General features: G+C 39.5%; 3 protein-coding genes across 3 annotated transcripts in view; 2 read left to right on the top strand and 1 right to left on the bottom strand.

Moving 5' to 3' along the window:
- Positions 1-7674, bottom strand: part of LOC140941716 (coiled-coil domain-containing protein 57-like) — a 29333-nt gene extending 21659 nt beyond the window's left edge. Inside the window, exons 1-4 of the mRNA XM_073390730.1 lie at positions 7285-7674; positions 6312-6477; positions 4936-5051; positions 4521-4656 (exon numbers count right to left, since the gene is read on the bottom strand). Coding sequence (XP_073246831.1) covers positions 4521-4656; positions 4936-5051; positions 6312-6477; positions 7285-7487 — 621 coding nt within the window. The 5' untranslated portion in view covers positions 7488-7674. The remainder of the gene's footprint in view (positions 1-4520; positions 4657-4935; positions 5052-6311; positions 6478-7284) is intronic.
- Positions 7675-10702: 3028 nt separating this feature from the next.
- LOC140941924 (allatostatin-A receptor-like) lies at positions 10703-13217 on the top strand. The gene is made up of 3 exons (XM_073390929.1): positions 10703-10830; positions 12331-12723; positions 12929-13217. The coding sequence occupies exons 1-3, from the start codon at positions 10703-10705 to the stop codon at positions 13215-13217; spliced, it is 810 nt and encodes a 269-aa protein (XP_073247030.1).
- Positions 13218-17357: 4140 nt separating this feature from the next.
- LOC140940757 (melatonin-related receptor-like) lies at positions 17358-20343 on the top strand. Its single transcript, XM_073389719.1, has 2 exons — positions 17358-17411; positions 18370-20343. Exon 2 carries the CDS (start codon positions 18409-18411, stop codon positions 19435-19437), a length of 1029 nt encoding a protein of 342 aa, XP_073245820.1. The 5' UTR covers positions 17358-17411; positions 18370-18408; the 3' UTR covers positions 19438-20343.
- The last annotated feature ends 2163 nt before the right edge of the window (positions 20344-22506 follow it).

Raw genomic sequence — 22506 nt, forward strand, 5'->3', positions numbered from 1 at the left:
ATCCAGATGCAAAATATCAGCTTGCGAAGTTCGGGCATGCGCAGAAAGCAAAATTTCGACATAGTTTTTGGGTTTAAAAGTGACACAGCAGTCTTGACTTTTACTTTTCGCTTTCTCTCCTCCCTTCTTTTTTCGCTTTTCTTGCCTCATTTTTTTTTTCTCTTGCTGGGCATTTAGTAGGCTTCATTTTGGTGGGAAGAGTTTTTAGGAAAGCTTTTAGGATCTTAGGATTAGGTGAAAGGAAAGGTAGGTGGGTAATGGAACAAGATTTTCATGGAGATTTTCAGGTCCTTGTCACGTGGTTTTTTGCTTCTTTCTCCGGTGTCCTTGACTGAATTGTGGTCATTCTGGTATGGTTTGAAAGATCTCTTCACTCTGCACAAGTTACCGAAGAAAGTTGTCCCTGACCGTTAAAACTGATGACGTCACAAAGGGTAGAAAGGACCTGGATCCGCACGGGCGGTTACGGGCGGTTCAGGGGCGAATGGGTTAATCAAAAAACCTAAAAATGGCCTTTTACCAACTTTTTCACCTGATTTTACTTGAAATAGACAGATTTGGTTGTTTTATGCTGAAAAGTGGATTTTTTTCAAAAAGCTTGGTACTTTGCTTAACCCATTCGCTCCTGGAGATTTTGCCGAAAAACGCGTTTTGAAGCTAGTCGAGTGGTTTTCTGGTCACTGTCGTGCTATAAAGAGCTAAAACTTACCACAAACCGGTCTACAGGTCGTACACTTGGCGGCCTTCTGATCCAGATGCAAAATATCAGCTTGCGAAGTTCGGGCATGCGCAGAAAGCAAAATTTCGACATAGTTTTTGGGTTTAAAAGTGACACAGCAGTCTTGACTTTTACTTTTCGCTTTCTCTCCTCCCTTCTTTTTTCGCTTTTCTTGCCTCATTTTTTTTTTCTCTTGCTGGGCATTTAGTAGGCTTCATTTTGGTGGGAAGAGTTTTTAGGAAAGCTTTTAGGATCTTAGGATTAGGTGAAAGGAAAGGTAGGTGGGTAATGGAACAAGATTTTCATGGAGATTTTCAGGTCCTTGTCACGTGGTTTTTTGCTTCTTTCTCCGGTGTCCTTGACTGAATTGTGGTCATTCTGGTATGGTTTGAAAGATCTCTTCACTCTGCACAAGTTACCGAAGAAAGTTGTCCCTGACCGTTAAAACTGATGACGTCACAAAGGGTAGAAAGGACCTGGATCCGCACGGGCGGTTACGGGCGGTTCAGGGGCGAATGGGTTAATCAAAAAACCTAAAAATGGCCTTTTACCAACTTTTTCACCTGATTTTACTTGAAATAGACAGATTTGGTTGTTTTATGCTGAAAAGTGGATTTTTTTCAAAAAGCTTGGTACTTTGCTTAACCCATTCGCTCCTGGAGATTTTGCCGAAAAACGCGTTTTGAAGCTAGTCGAGTGGTTTTCTGGTCACTGTCGTGCTATAAAGAGCTAAAACTTACCACAAACCGGTCTACAGGTCGTACACTTGGCGGCCTTCTGATCCAGATGCAAAATATCAGCTTGCGAAGTTCGGGCATGCGCAGAAAGCAAAATTTCGACATAGTTTTTGGGTTTAAAAGTGACACAGCAGTCTTGACTTTTACTTTTCGCTTTCTCTCCTCCCTTCTTTTTTCGCTTTTCTTGCCTCATTTTTTTTTTCTCTTGCTGGGCATTTAGTAGGCTTCATTTTGGTGGGAAGAGTTTTTAGGAAAGCTTTTAGGATCTTAGGATTAGGTGAAAGGAAAGGTAGGTGGGTAATGGAACAAGATTTTCATGGAGATTTTCAGGTCCTTGTCACGTGGTTTTTTGCTTCTTTCTCCGGTGTCCTTGACTGAATTGTGGTCATTCTGGTATGGTTTGAAAGATCTCTTCACTCTGCACAAGTTACCGAAGAAAGTTGTCCCTGACCGTTAAAACTGATGACGTCACAAAGGGTAGAAAGGACCTGGATCCGCACGGGCGGTTACGGGCGGTTCAGGGGCGAATGGGTTAATCAAAAAACCTAAAAATGGCCTTTTACCAACTTTTTCACCTGATTTTACTTGAAATAGACAGATTTGGTTGTTTTATGCTGAAAAGTGGATTTTTTTCAAAAAGCTTGGTACTTTGCTTAACCCATTCGCTCCTGGAGATTTTGCCGAAAAACGCGTTTTGAAGCTAGTCGAGTGGTTTTCTGGTCACTGTCGTGCTATAAAGAGCTAAAACTTACCACAAACCGGTCTACAGGTCGTACACTTGGCGGCCTTCTGATCCAGATGCAAAATATCAGCTTGCGAAGTTCGGGCATGCGCAGAAAGCAAAATTTCGACAGTTTTTGGGTTTAAAAGTGACACAGCAGTCTTGACTTTTACTTTTCGCTTTCTCTCCTCCCTTCTTTTTTCGCTTTTCTTGCCTCATTTTTTTTTTCTCTTGCTGGGCATTTAGTAGGCTTCATTTTGGTGGGAAGAGTTTTTAGGAAAGCTTTTAGGATCTTAGGATTAGGTGAAAGGAAAGGTAGGTGGGTAATGGAACAAGATTTTCATGGAGATTTTCAGGTCCTTGTCACGTGGTTTTTTGCTTCTTTCTCCGGTGTCCTTGACTGAATTGTGGTCATTCTGGTATGGTTTGAAAGATCTCTTCACTCTGCACAAGTTACCGAAGAAAGTTGTCCCTGACCGTTAAAACTGATGACGTCACAAAGGGTAGAAAGGACCTGGATCCGCACGGGCGGTTACGGGCGGTTCAGGGGCGAATGGGTTAATCAAAAAACCTAAAAATGGCCTTTTACCAACTTTTTCACCTGATTTTACTTGAAATAGACAGATTTGGTTGTTTTATGCTGAAAAGTGGATTTTTTTCAAAAAGCTTGGTACTTTGCTTAACCCATTCGCTCCTGGAGATTTTGCCGAAAAACGCGTTTTGAAGCTAGTCGAGTGGTTTTCTGGTCACTGTCGTGCTATAAAGAGCTAAAACTTACCACAAACCGGTCTACAGGTCGTACACTTGGCGGCCTTCTGATCCAGATGCAAAATATCAGCTTGCGAAGTTCGGGCATGCGCAGAAAGCAAAATTTCGACATAGTTTTTGGGTTTAAAAGTGACACAGCAGTCTTGACTTTTACTTTTCGCTTTCTCTCCTCCCTTCTTTTTTCGCTTTTCTTGCCTCATTTTTTTTTTCTCTTGCTGGGCATTTAGTAGGCTTCATTTTGGTGGGAAGAGTTTTTAGGAAAGCTTTTAGGATCTTAGGATTAGGTGAAAGGAAAGGTAGGTGGGTAATGGAACAAGATTTTCATGGAGATTTTCAGGTCCTTGTCACGTGGTTTTTTGCTTCTTTCTCCGGTGTCCTTGACTGAATTGTGGTCATTCTGGTATGGTTTGAAAGATCTCTTCACTCTGCACAAGTTACCGAAGAAAGTTGTCCCTGACCGTTAAAACTGATGACGTCACAAAGGGTAGAAAGGACCTGGATCCGCACGGGCGGTTACGGGCGGTTCAGGGGCGAATGGGTTAATCAAAAAACCTAAAAATGGCCTTTTACCAACTTTTTCACCTGATTTTACTTGAAATAGACAGATTTGGTTGTTTTATGCTGAAAAGTGGATTTTTTTCAAAAAGCTTGGTACTTTGCTTAACCCATTCGCTCCTGGAGATTTTGCCGAAAAACGCGTTTTGAAGCTAGTCGAGTGGTTTTCTGGTCACTGTCGTGCTATAAAGAGCTAAAACTTACCACAAACCGGTCTACAGGTCGTACACTTGGCGGCCTTCTGATCCAGATGCAAAATATCAGCTTGCGAAGTTCGGGCATGCGCAGAAAGCAAAATTTCGACATAGTTTTTGGGTTTAAAAGTGACACAGCAGTCTTGACTTTTACTTTTCGCTTTCTCTCCTCCCTTCTTTTTTCGCTTTTCTTGCCTCATTTTTTTTTTCTCTTGCTGGGCATTTAGTAGGCTTCATTTTGGTGGGAAGAGTTTTTAGGAAAGCTTTTAGGATCTTAGGATTAGGTGAAAGGAAAGGTAGGTGGGTAATGGAACAAGATTTTCATGGAGATTTTCAGGTCCTTGTCACGTGGTTTTTTGCTTCTTTCTCCGGTGTCCTTGACTGAATTGTGGTCATTCTGGTATGGTTTGAAAGATCTCTTCACTCTGCACAAGTTACCGAAGAAAGTTGTCCCTGACCGTTAAAACTGATGACGTCACAAAGGGTAGAAAGGACCTGGATCCGCACGGGCGGTTACGGGCGGTTCAGGGGCGAATGGGTTAATACAATCCTGCCTTACAAAACATTAATTCCTTTTTCTGTAATATGTTTATTTAGCTCTGCTTTTCGGTGTCCATATTAAGGGCTCTTATGTCCCAGCCAGGATGAAAAGGTTGAGTGAGTGAGTGAGTGATATTAAGGGGCTTTGGCTATATACAGCTACTGGTATATTTCCCTTCATTGGACCTGGGTCCGCACAATTTACCAACGCTAAAAGATGAACGTACATGTAGCTGTCTTTTAAACTAACTATGTTACAATCCAACTCATTTTTAGGTTGAGCCTACCTTTAGTTCACTGGCTAGTAAGGAGTTACTTAAGTCATCTGCCTTTTTTCTAAACTCATGCTCTCTCTTGCGCAGAGCATCATCAAACCCTGCCATTAGTTCCTGTCTCTGTGACTCCACATCTTCTTCAGCTGCCCTGCAAGTAATGGGATAACTTATCAAAACAAACCTTCAAAGTGTATTTGTGAAAAAAACCAACAGTAAACTGTAACAGTTAAGAACTGCAGTTATTGATACTTGACAATGCTTGTACAGATGAGACTTGTATTCAGTTCCTTATTGTTGAGTTTTTGTGTGTGTGTGTTGCTGTAATATTGGCAAAGGAAGTGGTTCAAAAACTGTGCTTGTTAAATGAATCTCTTTCCTCGGGTAAGGCCTACTGTCCAAACTAAGCTTGAAAAATAATACACTGTACCTCAGTTGAATCTGTAATTCTCTTTTGAAAGACTCAAACTCTTCTCGCTCTTTGTTGACCTCATTCTCTTTGACGAGCCTAAACTGGTTCAATTCCTGTTGGTGTTCTCTCAAGCGCTGTCAATAAAGGTTTTACATACATGTACATGAACACTGTAAGTTGTCTAAAGCCAACATCCTGTTTAATTTTAACTGAGTCATGCTACAGTTGTATTTTAAGCACTCCATCGTGAAAAATTAACAATTTGGATAGGATAAATTTGTTTTATTTGAAACTATTCTGAATTTTAGTATACATGTAATTATGGCTAAAATTGGTGAAAAGATGTGGATCACGGAGATCCCTCCTGCTGTAACTGACCCGTACTGAGCTCCTCAATAGTTTATTCCATGATCCTTTGCCAACTGCTGCCCAACTGTCTCTGGGCCATGCTTTTTATGAAATGACTGTTTCGGTCCAAGCATTACTGACTGATGCAATGAATTTAAACAAAATACAAATGTACAGACCCGTGAACACAGTGTTTCTCTATTGCAGTGTTCTCCCTAGGTACTTAAGCAGTGCTGAATCCAGACCTCGAGATAAAGTCTCCAAAAAAATTTTTTGGGTCAAAAAATAAGGGGGAGGAGGCTGGGCCCCCGGGGCCCCTCCCCTGGATCTGCCACTGTTAAGGATAGGTGGACCATCTGGCTTTATTCACTGGAAAATTGTTGCTGCCTTGCCTAAATACCAAAGATTTAACTGAATGGAAGCTTATGTTGACATTTAGAGCTAGGTATTTTAAAGACAAAATCACTCAGGGGAGGGAATAAACCATTGTCTGGTGTCTTTATTTGTGTATATTCACGAGAGATATTGGCTATAAAAGAGTTTTATTGTTGGAAGAATATGTTCAAACATGTGATGCATTCATTTTGTTGAATGGCCCATTAAAGAACTTTAACAATGGAGTACTAAAGGAAATTCCTTCCGCTTGCAGTCTACCCAAGATGCCCGCAACAAAGACGATGGTATCAGTACTCCACAAAGAACTAGAATACCAAGTGGAAAAGCTCAAGTACAAGAAGTTTTAGGTCATGCAGCTGAAGATCAGTATGAAATCCGAACTTCCAGTTGGTAAATAAACCATCCTGGATTAGTCCACACAAAGTTTTACGGTTGTGATTGAGTAAAAAAGTCTATCATTTATTAGAACAATTTGGGAAGGGGAGGGATGGGGAGGGGTGGGGAGGCATGGAGGCTTAACAGAGAGGGAAGGCTTATTCACTTTCTTCCCGTGAAAAGGGGGAGGGGGCATATTGGAGGAAGTGGGCTTTTTTGAGAGGGGAGGGCTTAATAGAGGATTTATGGTAGTGCGTTATTGTGAAATCTGATACCTGTTGGTAGTGCCTTTGCAGCTCTTCCTTAGCTTTCTCTCCATGTAATAGTTTGACTTTGAGCTCATCCAGCTGAATTTTCAGGTCACTAACTTCACCATCTCTTGCACTGTTAATATTTCTCACTTGCAAAAACAGTGCATCATATCTCTGAAGTTCTTGGTCTCTTTCTTCTAGGGAGAGTTGAAAAAACTGACCCCCACTCCGCGGACTACCCACTGACCCCACTCCGCGGACTACTCTACGGACTACTCCGCGGACTACTCTACGGACTAGTCCGCGGACTACCATGCGGACTACCCTAACTAATCAACCAAATTTACTTTCACGGAGAAAAGAGTTAGAAGAAGCGTACCTGCCTACAAGATCACACTTGATAAACAGCCGCCATCTTGATTTTCGCCATTTTACTCGACCCAGCTCTCCTTTAGCCTCGCCCCAGTCTTCATCGGCCACAAGTCAGAGCACGCCGTTCAGCCAATCGATGACCACTATTGGCGCTGGTAACAGTTTTTGTTATATTCAGCTTAAAAATGTTTTTAAGAACTTACTTATAGCCGTGCTTGGAAGTCACCATATTTTTGGATTCACCTGGCCCACAAGGCCCTTGGAGACGTATTCTCCTACGTAGGGCACGCAGTCGTTATTTGGATCGTCACGCGAGGTTTGGAGAGAAGCGTTGCGTGACGATCCAAGAACGGAAGCTGCAATGGACGTAGCAATGAAGAAGAAGGGCTGGGTCGAGTAAAATGGCGAAAATCAAGATGGCGGCTGTTTATCAAGTGTGATCTTGTAGGCAGGTACGCTTCTTCTAACTCTTTTCTCCGTGAAAGTAAATTTGGTTGATTAGTTAGGGTAGTCCGCATGGTAGTCCGCGGACTAGTCCGTAGAGTAGTCCGCGGAGTAGTCCGTAGAGTAGTCCGCGGAGTGGGGTCAGTGGGTAGTCCGCGGAGTGGGGGTCAGTTTTTTCAACTCTCCCCTTTCTTCTAACAGTTTCAAATTGTGTTCGAAATCCTCTTTCAACTTCCTAAATCGGACTTTTTCGTTGGAGAGCTGCCTCTCTTTTTCCTTCAGAGCACTTTGTAGCGATTTGATCTGGAGTTCTTGCGCTTCTCTCCACTCGTTTTCTTTCTGTTGAACGAGTTCCTGCAAAGTGGCCGTTTCGAAGCCAGCCATAAATGAAAACTTTCAATGTCTAGCACAGTGATTGTGACATCTGTAGCACTTACATTCGCACGAGGGATCATAGTAATAAATGAGATTGTTAGGAGCTACATAACAGCTGTGATATCTCCAGCTGAACTCAGCAAAATTCTTAAAAACCATGGACACAGACTGTCAAATGAAAACTGCCGCCATTGCTACTATTCACCCCAGACCTCCCAGCCACGCGGCCAAAAGAGAGGCGGCCTCGTTCCCAAAGTCTCGCTTCTTTTTTTGTCGACCCTAACCTGCGATCAGGCCTTTTTTTTTTCAAGGGCGGACGAGGCGAGAGGAGAAAAAAAATAACGCTCTCTTCCCGTGAGAGACATAAAGGGATAATAGGGAGAGGGCATGATCTTAGGCTAGGTCGACCCCAACGTGAGGGTCTCAATGGGGTGGTGTCTTTTACGATTATCGCTAAAGGTTTGGCTCTTTTTCGGCTATCGGTTAATTTTTTTCAGTTACGGTTAAAAAGAGTTAAAAATCAATTTCCTTTGTTTTAAAGAGTTACATGCAAATAGTAATAAACCTATATTTAAAGCCTTCTTAGGATCATCTCCGGATGAAATTAGTTATTCTTTTGATAAATTTTAATATTTGATAGATCATACTTTTAAAGTACAGTCGAACCTCCATGTGTGATCACCTCTCGTAAGCGACCAGCTCCCATAAGCGACCGCCAATCCAACACACCAACATTTTCCCCGTCAAAGCCTTACAGTTGACCACCGACCACCTCCTGTAAGCGACTAAGACCACTTTTTGGGCCTAAAAGTTTAATTATTTCCCAATGTTTTTAACCTCTTGTAAGCAACCACTTGACACATTCTCTGATCTCTGTGTTCGCTGTGTGCACTATGCTACTTATTAGAATATATGAAGAACTTTAGTAACAACATGGAACTACACATGGCGTCACTTACAAATTGCATTCAATAAATTATCTTCTCTAAAGTAGATGTGCCCGGACCTTTCCTCGGAAGAGGCCCTCCGTGGTTCCTTCCGTAAGGCCGTAAGCGACCACTAAGTCTTTGCATGTTTGGTGGTCGCTTACGGGAGGTTCGACTGTTTTCCACTTTAAATATTACTTTAGGCATAGAAATGTTAACTACGAAAAAGAAGATCAAGACGTTTGTCTTCTTTTACATCTTGGCTTGATTACCTTTTCTTTGGTGCTACTGATTCGTTGTTGGTGTTGATTTTTTGCCATGCACCGGTACCCTCTCCTCTTTTTACTCAGTATACGTACCAGGATAGGGTTTTTGAAGAACAGACTACAGGTACAACATGAACTGAAAAACGACGAGCAAATAGATTGAGAACTCGAATTAAAAACTTTCTGTGTGACTGTCACATTTACAAGCGCCTGAGCCAAGCTGAGGAGTATCGCTTTGAAGATCTTTGAATATAAGAGTTTTCTCATTCTCTTAAAATGGTATGCGCTCTTTGTTTATAAAATCAAATGAAAAAAAATTTAAGCTATTGTCAGTCAAGAAGGGGGGCATTGGGGTCTATGAAAAAACCGAAAACCGTTCCAAAAATTACCCTAAACCGAAAAACTGCGATAGATTGATCACAACCGAAAACCGAATACAAAACCATCACAACCGAAGATTTATACAGCTCAATTTTCAAAACGGCCCAGTGACCGGCATTATTTCTCCAGACAGACAAAAGTTTTTTAGTCTCGCTCAAGATCGAAAGCGACTGGAAACCAAAAACATCGGCTGAGACAAGCGATTCCCTGTCTGTGTAGGCAACCAGCTCATTGTTTCGTACAATATTACAGGCAAATTATTTGCATCGCGTTTTGCAAACTTCGAAGGAATTTTAGGTTTTTCTGTTTTGTCAATCATCTTAGCGGACCTCTTTGGCAACAGATGTTCATTTCAAAGAGAGTCAAAAGGTCATGGTTTGTAATTTGAGATTGGTGGATTGTTTCGAGCAATTATCGACTTGTCTGCTGCGGTTCTGATCTTTCTTATGAAATGCAGTGCTGTCAACTCTCCCGGATAATCCGAGAAACTCCAGATCTTGGACTGTTGCTCCCGGTATCCAGATTAGAGTCTGATATCTCCCGGGTAATCGCCAAAGTTGCTATTTCTTGTAGACTCGACTTTCCGACCATAAACTTTCAAGTATTTTGCGTTGTTTGAGCTACTGTAACATGAAACGTTTCCCCATAAATTCTGGTATGCCACTGTAATTTAAGCGATAATGTGCTAAATATGAACTGTTTATGTGCTACATACGTCGATCGGAATCAGCGAGCATTTTTGGCACAAATGAGGTCATTTGTCGTATCAATTCTCAATATTTGATGACGTGGGAAGTTGACAGCCCTGGAAATGTCTTCTTCGGCCTAACTTGTAACAGTCAAAGTCTACCTCCTTCCCTTGACAAAAATACCATCGCAATTTCCTTTGCTATTTTGAACAGTCAAGAGTTATTCTCAGTTTCGTTTTTGCGGCAAATTACGTTGTGATTTGGAAACCCTAAATCCCTTCAGAGTTTGCAAAACGCACAGCGCGATACAACGAATTTTGCTGTAAACAAAGAAACTCTAGGAACCTTCGCCCCAAGACATTGGGGGATATGTCGTATAATTCCTTCAAAGCAGGCCGATCTTGAAAGATGGCCTAGATATGGAATCTAGAAGAACGCCACCTTCGAAAGCATTTTAACCCGCGAGCTCGCGCGAATCTGCCCTTGCAAATTTTAACAATTTGACATGTTTACGCGAGGTGGGCGGGCTAGTGGGCAAATTGAGGTATTTAAAAGGATGCCACAGGCTCTCCCCTTCTCCCTTCCCGCCGTTTTTCGCTCACTCACGTTTTCGCTGCTCCCGTGCTTCTTTCGCTTCTCGTTCGCTTTTTCCGCTCATCTACACTGACCGAGAGCCTGGCACGGCCTATTGTAAACCTCAATGAAAAATCCAGAATCCCACATTGCAATTTGACCTGGATTGACAGTAAAATAGACACATATAAAATAGCCTAACATCCGGACTGCGGAGAGACTCAGAGAGGAATCTAACCTGCTTTTTTTTGCCAAAAAACCGGGTGCTAAAAAACCGAAAAATCGGAAACCGCAACGGCCAACAAAACCTAAAAACCGAAGTTTTTCAGTACAAAAACCGAAAAACCGAACCAAAAAAACCAAAAATCTCAACGTCACCCTCGTAAGGGATGAAAAGAATCATTCCTGATAACAGACATAACAGTTCATTTGAAAAAGATCGTGAAAAAGCAAAGGCAGACGCGTTAGCGTACGGAGTCAAAGAAGCCGCCAAAAAAAGAAACGCAACCGGTCATAGGTGAGTTTAGCAACTTCCTTGAAATTAACAAATCTAGCTATGAAACAAATGCTTTTTTACGGTTAACTCTTTTAACCCTAATTACGGCTAACGGTTAAAATTTTTCAATTTTTACGGCTATCGACTAAATTTTTGGGCGTTTTACGCCTATCGGTTAACCCCATTGAGACCCTCCAACGTGTGTGTCGGTCTCTAGGGGGAGAGAGGACTTTTGAGTCTCGGATCCAAAAAGTCTGGAATTTCATGATCAGCAACCCAGGAATCTGGAATCCCAATCCTTAAAACGTTTTGAATATGGAAAAATAAGTCCTAAGTCGCATTACGCACTGCCTACTCTTTATAGCTTGGTTATTACAATTCTCGACAACTTTTATTTCAATTTACGACAGGTACATAGAGGATGAAGAGGAGGTTTTTATATCTACAAGAAAATAAATAACATTTTCTTAAAGTTCAATTAGGAAGTTATATACATTTTTCGTAGGGTAGCATTTTGAGGTTAAATTTGACCAGCATTTCGTGCAGCGAGTTCTACGATCACGATTGCCTTCAAACTTGCAGATATAAAACTAGAGATTTCTGAGGCTTGTTTGATAAAGGTAGGGAAAAATCTGTCGTGGGACTTCGAAGTTTGTATACATTTTTCGTAAAAATGCGGTTTTAAATATATGCCGATATTTCAAAGATTTTTACATCTACAAGAAAATAAATAACATTTTCTTAAAGTTCCATTATGATTTATTAAGTATGCTAAAAATCATAGAAATCGGTTGAATCTTTCATTCTGAAAAACGCAAAGCAAAAACATAACCAGCACGCATATAAGTAGGTTCGGGCCACCTTTTTATTTTGACTTCATTCAAACCAAATCTCATGATTTTTTCAAACTAACGATAATAGGCAAAGAAAGAATGATGATACCAAGAATAATATAGAAAAATAGCCACAGAAATTTCAGGTCCAAACCAGGTGGCCCCAATAACCAAAAGAAAACATATGCAATAATGAATCTTCCGAAGACTAGAGCTTGATTATGAAGTTCGGCATATACATAGTTTTATATATAATGTACATTTCTGTCTTTTGAAGCAACTTTTGGCCAACGGACGTCAATAGAAGATTGCCCTAAATGTTGGCGCTTTAATTCAGCCCTCCATCGAAGAGGTTTCTTTGAGTGCTGTTCAGAATCTTTTTTACGAATATGGAATATACGGAATTTAATATACATTGTATATTTTTGTCTTCTGTAGCAACTTTTGGGAAACAGATGTCAAGTTGGGGGTTATATTCGAGATTCAAGTCTTGTAGGGAAGATTACCACCGACCATGGGCAAATTGTTTAAATAAATAATAGATAAGTTTTTTGAATTCCATAAATATATCTGTTTGCGTCTTTGTTACGTTCAATTTTTATCTCTTCTTAGCTAGAACTGACGGGCCCAAGATGGATTTCTCTGCGGAGAAGCAACTGGCGGACATGTTGAAAGAATTAAAGTGAAGAAGTAAAGAGAAAGTCATTCTGGAGACAGGAGTTTTCGTGCTTATTTTGTTGTTTTTGTTTGTTGGAAACCTCTTAACACTCCTGGTTGTGATATTAAACCCTCGGATGCGAACAATTCCGAACATGTTCGTAACATCACTCGCTGTTTCGGACTTATCGTTTGATGTTTTCATGGTATGTCCCTTGGGTGTTCCTGTATCACTGTTACCTCAATGGCCTTTTGATCATACAACCTGTCAATATCAAGGCTACATAACTATCGCCTTGAGTGTTGCATCGATTCACACAATGGCCTTAATGGCGGTGAACAGATATTTTAGAATCGTCAAACCATCGAAATACCGCAGCTACTTCACCAAAAAGAAAGCCATGGTCATGATCTTTGTGGCGTAGCTCTATTCCATATGAGTTCCGTTTCCCTACGTCCTCAGTGGGCACAAAATGATTTTTCAGCCGGCCAAGTTCATCTGCTTTCTCCACATTGACACCACTGCACTGAGCTCCTTCGAGACAATTTTCAATGGAATTCCATCTTGCATCATTTAGAATTTTCAAGACAGTTCGCAGTCACAACAATAACCTTCATCTCTCCGGTAGTGGAATTAACGCTGTAAACGTGGAGGAAGTCAAGGTGGCGCGCACGCTATTTGTGACAGTAGTGTTTTTTACTTTGTGTTGGGTTCCGGTTGTGGTAATTGACCTTGTGGACGTAATACGCGGAAGTTGGACCTTTCCTCATGAGGCTTACATAGCATACAGCGTTTTGGCAACTTTAAGTACTGCTTTGAATCCTTTGATTTATGGCGTGCTAAACAGGAATTTCCGTAGAGAATATCTGAAGTTGCTACGCTGTAGGAAATTGCCGCCGGTCCACAAGCTGTTGTAGTACCATCGGTGGTGGGAGGAACGAAACGCCGTGGGCGTGGGCGTCGTGTTGACCCGATGAACGTATGGCATCGTCTTGATTTGAAATCCGTTTTGTGTTTTGAGTAGAACAGAAATATTTCAACTTTATCACAACTTCTTTATCAAGCGAGTGGTTGACTTAGCCATCGGTCACTTTAACCGGCGCCGTATGTAGGAGGTCGTCCACGCCCTCATCCGCGTTCAGTGTTGGACTTAATTCCTTAACTCGGCGTTTGTCCTAATGACCCTCTATCAAGGTTAATTTTTTGACATCTTCTGTCCTGATTTCACGTTAAGTAGCCTTACAGTTTTGCAACTCTTGAGCTGAGGTGGAGGGCGTCTTTTGTCATGTGCAACCAGTGCGTTACACCAATCTACTTCTCTTTTCTAGAAGAGTGCGGTTTTTTCGATAACTTATTAAATTTTTCAGTCCTCGAACGCAGTGCTTATTTGAGGGCGGCGTTTATTTGAAAGTTAGACACAACAAAGAATTGTTTTAGTATAGGTAATAGCATGATTTGTAGTGATATTTGGCATAAATACCACGAGTGATATTTCAAAATTGTTATACAAAATCTCACGAGCCGTTAGGCGAGTGAAATCTGAGACAATTTTGAAATATCATGAGTGGTATTTATGCCTAATATCACATACAAATCATCCTATTATTTGTTTATACTACTACCCGCAAAAGGTTTGTAATTTTCGCCTGCAGGTATTTCAAATTAAGCTGAAATACCACTGCTCTAAGCCAATCAAATTGCAGAAATTTCTCATGTAGTAGTATAACTACGGTTTTATTAGAATTAACGTCTTTTAATTTTAATTATATCAGGGCCGCCAGGCTTATTTACTATTTTGTCCCAAATGCGACGCTTATTCAAAAGCGGCGCTTATTGGAGTAAATGCGGTACAGTCAAACCCCGCTTAATGCGGAAACCTCATTATTACGGACAGTTTGCTTTGTCCCTGGGGAAAGAAAGCCCTTACATTTTCTCTAAATTCAACCCGCTTTATACAGACACCCCTTTAAAGGAGCTGTGTCATGAAATTCAGACAAATTATGTAATTACAAAATGCCCCTGAAATTAAGAGAAACATAAAAATAACCGGATGGGTAAAACTGAAGAAGATTGAAATGGATTGAAATTAGGGTTTTTGAAAACTGTTCAGCCTAACAGTTTTTCAAAGTTGATCCCTGCTGCTTGCAACTTCAAAAATAATGCTCAAGAGACATATTTGTTTGTCTCGGATCTCTGATTTTGTCATTTACATGTAATTTCTTTGCTTACTTTAAGTTCCATAGCGATTGAGGGCGAGTAATTGGAAAAATTAAAAAAAATGAACTGGACTGCCGTGACACAGCCCCTTTAATACGGACACCTCATAATTACGGACAGTTTGCTTTGTCCCTGGGGAAAGAAAGCTCTTACATTTTCTCAAAATTCAACCTGCCTTATACAGACACCCCTTTAATACTGGCACTCTTTATAGCCCCCTCAGTGTCCGTATTAACGGAGATTGACTATACTTTTTTCCGACTAAATCACACATTACTGGCAACAAAACCCAACTTTGCTTTTCGGGGCAAGACTCCTGAAATGCTTCTGCCTTAAGAACTTTAAGAGAATGAATGCCTTAATTACATTATACTATCAAGTCAACTTCCTCACTATTATATTACGTTTTTAGGCAGCCTTTGATAATAATAATAATAATAATAATAATAATAATAATAATAATAATAATAATATTTAGTATTTGTATTGCGCCTTTTCTATAAAAATATTCGAAAGCGCATCACAATAGTAATTTTACAAATCTTTCTATCATAAATCTTAAAAATATTTACATTTAAATGAGTAAAAGATAATTACAAATATATAAAGATATAGATATACCAAGATAACTGAAATGATTCCTTAAATAAAAATGTCTCAATTAAAGTCTTAAAAGATTCTAAGTTCGTTGCTTCGCGCGCGGACCTTGGCAGCTTATTCCATAGGAAAGTAGCAGCTACCTGGAAAGCTCTGTCTCCCATTGTTTTCTTGGTTTTCGCATAAAGTCTTCGTGTTCCTTAACTCAGTCCTCAAGCTCACTCTTGTCATGCGCATAAACCTGCTCACCCTGACAGCATTTGTGTGCGCAAATGCATACCAGGTACAACTTTGTTACATGCGATGTATGGGCTTCATGGAGTACCATCGACGCAAATTGTACTGCAATTGTCGTAGATATTTACGCGTTTGTAGGTTTATCGTAAGCACATCGCATACGAGAAAATTTTACCATTTAAATCGGCGTTAAGGTGCAGTTACTAATTTTGTGCTCAGTATAAATGTCTGCCAAGCACCTTCTCCTTACACAGTGTGAGTTATTTTAAGTTAGTCGTCATAAGTCATAAGTCAGTTATGGTCTCAACTGTCATGCGCTGGCAAATTTGTTGATATATACTAAGTTTTCACTTCACGGGATTAATTTACATATATTTAGCAATATTTTTTACGATTCTTGCCCATTTTATCCAAGCTGGATAAAATGATGGTTATAACCGGTTCGTTTTTGTAACTAAATCATTTCAGTCAAAATATACCGAAGAGGTTGTTTGGTCTCTACTTATTGCAAGACTTTTGACCCTTAACTGAGGAAATGCATGCTACAAAGTATATTTACGCCTATCCAATACTAAGATCATTTTATTCGTTTATACAGGTGGGTAACCCACAATTCCAAGTGATTTAAATAAAGAGTGCTGCTAAACTTGACATATTACAGAGGAAGAGCTCTTTATTGGTTGAGAGATGTCTATTGCTGATAAACATCCCTCCATACAGTACAATGGGTACAATCTATTACAGAGGAATCCCGATTTTTCGAATCCTCAGTTTTTTGAAATTACCGATAATTCGAACCAAACGTAAATTTCCTTCACCAATCAAACACTGTTATTTAACCCCCGATTTTTCAAACCTGCCGATAATTTGAACCAATTCGCTTTTTCAAGCCTTCAAGAAGCCGGGATTCCCGCACTGTACCGACATGCATGTTTTACTTTATATCACCCTAACATCGGTTTCAATAAGCTTCCTTGTTATTTTCATGAATTTAAAAATAAATGTATTCATAATGGCTATAGAGCGATTTTCGCATGACCTTGAAATGAAAACGGGCGAACAAAACAGAAACAACAAACAAACGGAAAAAGAGCGATTTGATTAGTTTATCGAACGGATACAAACGCGCGTGGCCTTTGGTTGGTTAAGCGAACGCTCGGGTGAATAAACTTCATGCCCGAGAACTTTCTACAAATCAAGCGATACTTCGCTTGACGTCATACTGCAACACGATTGGCCAATCAAACAACGCCTTCTCCATGTTAGGGTTTTCTTTGGCGGGAAAACGAAGAGTCCATGTTTTGATCTTTTCATCCATTCGCTGATAAAACAAATAACGAACCCTTACCGAAACCATTTTTCAAGGTCACACGAAAATCGCTCTAATCATGACATAGCTGTATCATACATCACCATTATGGCTCTTGCATACATTCATTTTTTTACCCTTATTCACAAGTTATACGTTCCCAATAAAAAACATTAGTCTAATTAACACACGTATGCTATATTCTGACTAACCATTAAACTTAGTATTTGCAGGTTAACAATTTCATATTGTTTATTCATTTATTTTAGTCATTCAATCCTAGCCGTCAGAGCAGAAACACAATATTGAACAGCTGCCTATCCAGCTCGGCTTAACAAGAACAATAGTGATAGGATAGTAATTAGTTAAAATGAGATAATATTTTCCCGATGTCACGACTTTAATGTTGTTTACTGAATCTGACATGTAAAAATAATTGTTCTTTAGAGTCAAATGAGAGCTTTACTTTCCGTGAAACAGGAACAAACTTCCCCACCAGCCAATATCCAGAATATCAACAATATTTTTCACAACTTCACATTCTCCGCGAGGTAAGCGAAGCAAGCGCTGACGGCAATTATTCAATGAATGTTTACAGATGACACTAATGGCTGCTATAAAACTTCAACCTCCGATTGGCCGGCTAATGACATAGTTCAACTGTTAAAACAAGTCGACAGACGTTCGCAATTTTGTTGCGCAGACGGACAATATGTTCTGCTCTGAAAACTGAATCAGCCGTTCAGTCGAGGTTAGTTTGTTACCTAAGAGACTTTTTTAAATATGATTTTCATTCTTTCAAAGTCATTCAAACCAATTCTTATGATTTTTACAAACAAACGATAAAAGGCAAAATATAATGATACGAATAAGAACTTAAAAAAATAATATAGAAAAAATAGCCATAGAAATTTCAAGGTCAAAACAGGTTGTCTCATTTTTAACTAAAACGAAAAGATATGCAATAACGAATCGTCCGAAGATTAGAGCTTGATATAAAGTTTAGAACATAAATAGATGGAACGTTGTGTAAAACCTGGTTTTTAATCACGATAATAAGCATACGAGCTCCTTGTAAAATGAAAACAAAGGCTGAACCAGGGAAAAAGCTCAACAGCAAGAGAAAGAAAGGAAAAAAAAAACGATTATCGAGTAGGCCGTTTTTACGCCCTCTCGCTTGCTTTGATCATGGTTTTAAAAAGTAGTATTCAGTCTTTAATAAGTACTTAGGATAGATTAGTTTGTTCCGGCAGGCGTTCATGATCAGTTTGTGGTGACGGTATCCGAAGGAAAAACTCTCCCTCTCTTCCTCGACCTAATCCGACTTCGCGCCACACATTCCCCTATCCGGCTAAACACCTGAAACAGACCAAAGAAGACTACGATGTCGGCACATTACAGTAAAGAGGAAAAAGTTTGCTTTATACGCCCCGAGGTTGTTTTAATTATAGATGGTGCTCGAGACCGATTGAACGCAGTAGTATAATAGGTGTTGTTTTAAGGGGTCCACTAATAAGAGTAAATCATAAGTTATGTCTTTAAGTGAACAAGTGACTTGTTATCATGGTTGTAAGCCCGCTACGATAGCAATTTTGAAAAATAAGAAAAATAGTCGAAGACAATAATTAAAAGTGAATGATATTCCGTGCATGAACTCATGTTTACACTTCCATCGCTTATTCTATTTGCATATGTACTTTCCTCTGCAGGTGGACTGAACACTGTCAATCTGATTGAAGCTGCAAAAAATGGATCCCACAGAGAAGCAACTGGCGGACATGTTAAATGAACTAAAGTCAAGAAGCAAAGAGCAAGTCATCCTGGAGTCGGTTTCTTTCGGGTTTCTTTCGTTACTAATGTTGGTTGGAAACTTTTTAACTCTCTTGGTAATGTTGCTGAACCGTCGATTACGAACAATTCCAAATGTGTTCGTGACATCACTTGCTGTTTCAGATTTCTTCATAGGGGCTGTTACTTCAGGTCCTTTAGGCATTCCTGTATTGCTGACGTCTCAATGGCCGTTCAGCGATACAACGTGCCAATTCCAAGGGTACATAGTCATAGCCTTGGCGGTAGCGTCAGTTCACACATTGGCTTTGATGGCAGTTAACAGATATTTTAGAATCGTCAAAGCATCAAAATATCGCCGCTACTTCACCAAGAAGAAAACCATGATCATGATCCTCTTGTCGTGGTTCTATTCCATGTGTTGTCCATTACCATATTTCTTGGCTGGACACAAAATGGTTTTCCATGCTTCAAAGTTTTTTTGCTATCCTCCAATAAATAATCCTGTTTTCCTCGCTTATGGTGTTCCACTTTACATTGGGATTCCTACAAGTATAATCTTTTACTGCTATCTTAAAATCTTTAAAACGGTTCGTAGTCACAATAACAACTTCCACCTACCTGGAAATCAGGCAAGTATGGCAAACGTAGAAGAAATTAAGGTGGCACGCACTCTATTTGTGATAGTGGTGTTCTTTAACCTTTGTTGGACCCCAGTTTTCTTGATTGACATTGTGGACACGATTCTTGGGAGATGGACTTTCCCTCGCGAAGTGTACGTAGCATACACTTTTTTGGCCAATATCAGCAGTGCATTGAATCCTTTCATATACGGAGTACTAAACAAGAATTTTCGTAAGGATTACTTGAAGTTGCTATGCTGCAGATATTGCCGCTCTCAGACTGTAGTAAGACCGTTGGCGTTGGAAGGAGGATCAAATGTTATGAACATGGGACCAACGCTTGATAAGGAGGAAAATGCAAATTAGAAACTTTACTCTCATGCATGTTCTTTTTTATAGATGGTTTTCACAGTGACGTCATCAAATTGTAAAGTTAAAATAGTGAAGTTTTACGAATTCCTATTTACACTGGGCTGAAGATAAACAAAAAGTAAATCTTCGAACAAGTTTCCATTCCCGTAGCACGTTTCATTTCGAAAATACAGCAATTGGAACTTCCGTGTTTTCACAGTGCGTGACACCAAACGAGGAATGTTGTCTCGTTGAAAAAAAGTCTCTCCTCTTGATTTTCAGCAGTATAACCGTTTCAAGTATTAGAAGATATGTTTCTGCGCACGTATGGTAGTTCTCGAGTGAAAAGAAAGAACTTTTATAGAAAAAGTGAACTCCAAATGTTTTTGTTGATTTCCGGCGGCCATATTGGTGCACCAAAACGGTACACCAATATGGCGTCTCCATACAAAGCTCTACAAAGGTGGGTGAAACGTTTCGGCAAATAACTCAGAAACTGTGGGCCACAAAGGCCTGAGGCTGGGACAAATTGTTTATATATTAGTCTTTTATAACATTTCGTTTTCTTGGCTTCTTCCACTGGACGGTTTCCAATTTATTTTTTTGTTGCGTGACAGTGAAAACGATCTATACTATATTTGTATATACAATGTAGAGTTGGCGGACATATTCAACAGGACATATTCTTAATTTGGACCGATATGTTTTTCATGTTAGTTGTAGCTCATGAAGAATTCGACTCAAGGCCTTTTCGTTGCAAAGATATCAATAAAAATAAGACAATAAATTTTTACCACAGCAAGAAGCAAAAACAAACAAGTGTTATGTTAAACGACATAGGAAGGAGTATCTTAAGTAAGACAGCTTATAGAGTAATATTATAACAAAACATAAAAAATTGCGATAAATATATTTAAAGAAGGAGACGTTTCGAGTGAGACAGTATAACCCTTCTTCAGTGCATAGAAAACCGATTAACTTTACAATTTTTAACTGGACCGTGGTTTGCATCAAATGGAGGGAGCACGAGTTACGTAATCCCGGTTCAGGCCTTTGTTGATTTGTTTCCGCTCGTAGGATGAAGCCGATTCTGAATTCCTTCCGGTTTGATTAGGCAATCACACCTAATATAGACGTTGTGGCTTGAGACTTTAAAGTATCTTCGTACAAGAATTTTTAATCACTGAAACGTTTTTACTGTTATAACGTCAAGAGCAAAATTATCTTCTGTAATCCTGCATTACAAAATTTGCAATGTTTAATTTTGGGGCTTTGAGCACTTGATCCGTGAGCACTTGTCCCCCGACCATCCCTTTCAAGTTTATTACAAAGTGCGACAACTTTTTTATTACAAAGTGCGGCAAGTGTTATTACAAAGTGCGACCAAACGACAGCACTTCTGGTTATCAACGAGACCTTTTAGTAGATATCTTGACAAATATATGAATGGTCGGGCGTGAAATATCTCGCTCGTGATTGGCTGAGCGGGTTACTTCATTTACTAAAGTTCCCTTGGTGACGTTTCAACACAATGCCAAATTTATTGAATCGGTTTTTTTGTACATTACATAAAAAGGTGACGGTAAGGTGATATTCAAGAGAGAAAATTTAATGGGGATTTGCAGTGTCTGTCTGTCAGAAAGCGATCATCGGTTAAATAATGGATGAACTTTGCGGTAATAGTTTTTAGATTTGCGTAGTTCACTTTTCGTAAGTGTATTCCAGTTACATACATTGGCATCGACAGGTAATGATGTTTAATGCGTCCGTGATAAATGAGGATTTTTATTTATTTCTTTAGTGGTCCTCAGCGCGCATCGCAAGCTTTTACTAACTTAATTGACTTTTCTCTTTCAATTACGAGACGCTATACCCTTCTATCAATTGAAAAGATTCCTAAGGATTTCGAATTCGTTTTTTCGGTGTTCTTTTTTTCTTCTGTAAGTGTCGGCTGATCACTCTAACAACAATAACAGTAGTAATATACAAAACAAGATAAGGATAAATCCAGTTGGCAGATTTTCGAGCAGAAAAAGCAATGCGTGCATTCTCGCCAGAAACAGGAATTTCCGTGAATAATTTGGGCAGAAAACGGAGAATCAGTAACAGTAGTAATATGCAAAACAAGATGTATGATTCTGGTGAAAAATTGACCGTTTCGTCAAATACGTACAAAAAGAGATGAAGTCCAATTTTTTTATGCATAATTAAAATTCTAAAATTAATTAGGATCTAACGGCTAGGCCTGCGGTACCTTTTATATCTGGGAAAATATATAAAAACCAAAGAAGCCAGGAAATTTTTCGAGTATGGCAAGGACAATTCAGGTGTCCGAGCAGATTCTTTCTCAGCAAAATAAGCGATCTTTATCTTTAGGGGCATTGCCGGCAGGCAGAATACACCATTTAACGTCAGCATGAATCCAAACCTACTTTCTGCGAGCATTAATTAAACCAGCGCTTTGAGGCATATTACTTCAAGAAAAAAAGCGATATTTTAATTCAAAGAATTTTTACAGATGGCCTATATCTTTATGCTAGCGGCATAAAAGCTGATCATGTTAAATTTTGTTGCTACTAAAACTAACGTTCACATGCAGTTATAAGTTGTTGCGTTCAAAACCAATTTTGGCACTGTTCTGTAACAAAAACTCCTGAAACGTCCATTATAGATGAGTAAGTTTGCTGCTTGTGAGGATTTTGTCATAAAAATGTTAGTTGATCTTTTTACAATAATTTTAACAAAATTTCCCTGATTTTTTTATACCAACACTGACGCAAATCAGCAGAAAAAAGGAGAAACTTCATTGCCAAACCAGGTGGTCCGCTGATCATGTAGAAAAGTATTAAAAACTCTCGCCTGAAGATCATTATTGCGAAATATATAGTTTTAAACGTTAGATATTTTACACACGTCTTATACTTTTCAATACTGTTTCAATTTATAAGGCAATCTAATCGGTTGTTTTATGCTTACACCTCCTTAATTCAAAGTTTTAGTGTGGTTTTATATCATCCATGTTGCAATGGCAAAGATAGAAATCTTTCGGTTTAACCCAGCAGAAGTAATGTTTAATAATCATAT

The sequence above is a fragment of the Porites lutea genome, chromosome 6 (genome assembly GCF_958299795.1).
Source record: "Porites lutea chromosome 6, jaPorLute2.1, whole genome shotgun sequence".
Taxonomy (NCBI): domain Eukaryota; kingdom Metazoa; phylum Cnidaria; class Anthozoa; order Scleractinia; family Poritidae; genus Porites; species Porites lutea.

Excerpts from the sequence above, each read along its gene's own strand:
- LOC140941924 (XM_073390929.1), top strand. The coding sequence starts at position 10,703 with ATGAAAAGAATCATTCCTGATAACAGACATAACAGTTCATTTGAAAAA. Across the intron at positions 10,831-12,330 it reads AGAAACGCAACCGGTCATAG|AAGTAAAGAGAAAGTCATTC; the intron begins GTGAGTTTAGCA and ends ATTAAAGTGAAG. Across the intron at positions 12,724-12,928 it reads GTCATGATCTTTGTGGCGTA|TGGAATTAACGCTGTAAACG; the intron begins GCTCTATTCCAT and ends TCTCTCCGGTAG.
- LOC140940757 (XM_073389719.1), top strand. The coding sequence starts at position 18,409 with ATGGATCCCACAGAGAAGCAACTGGCGGACATGTTAAATGAACTAAAG.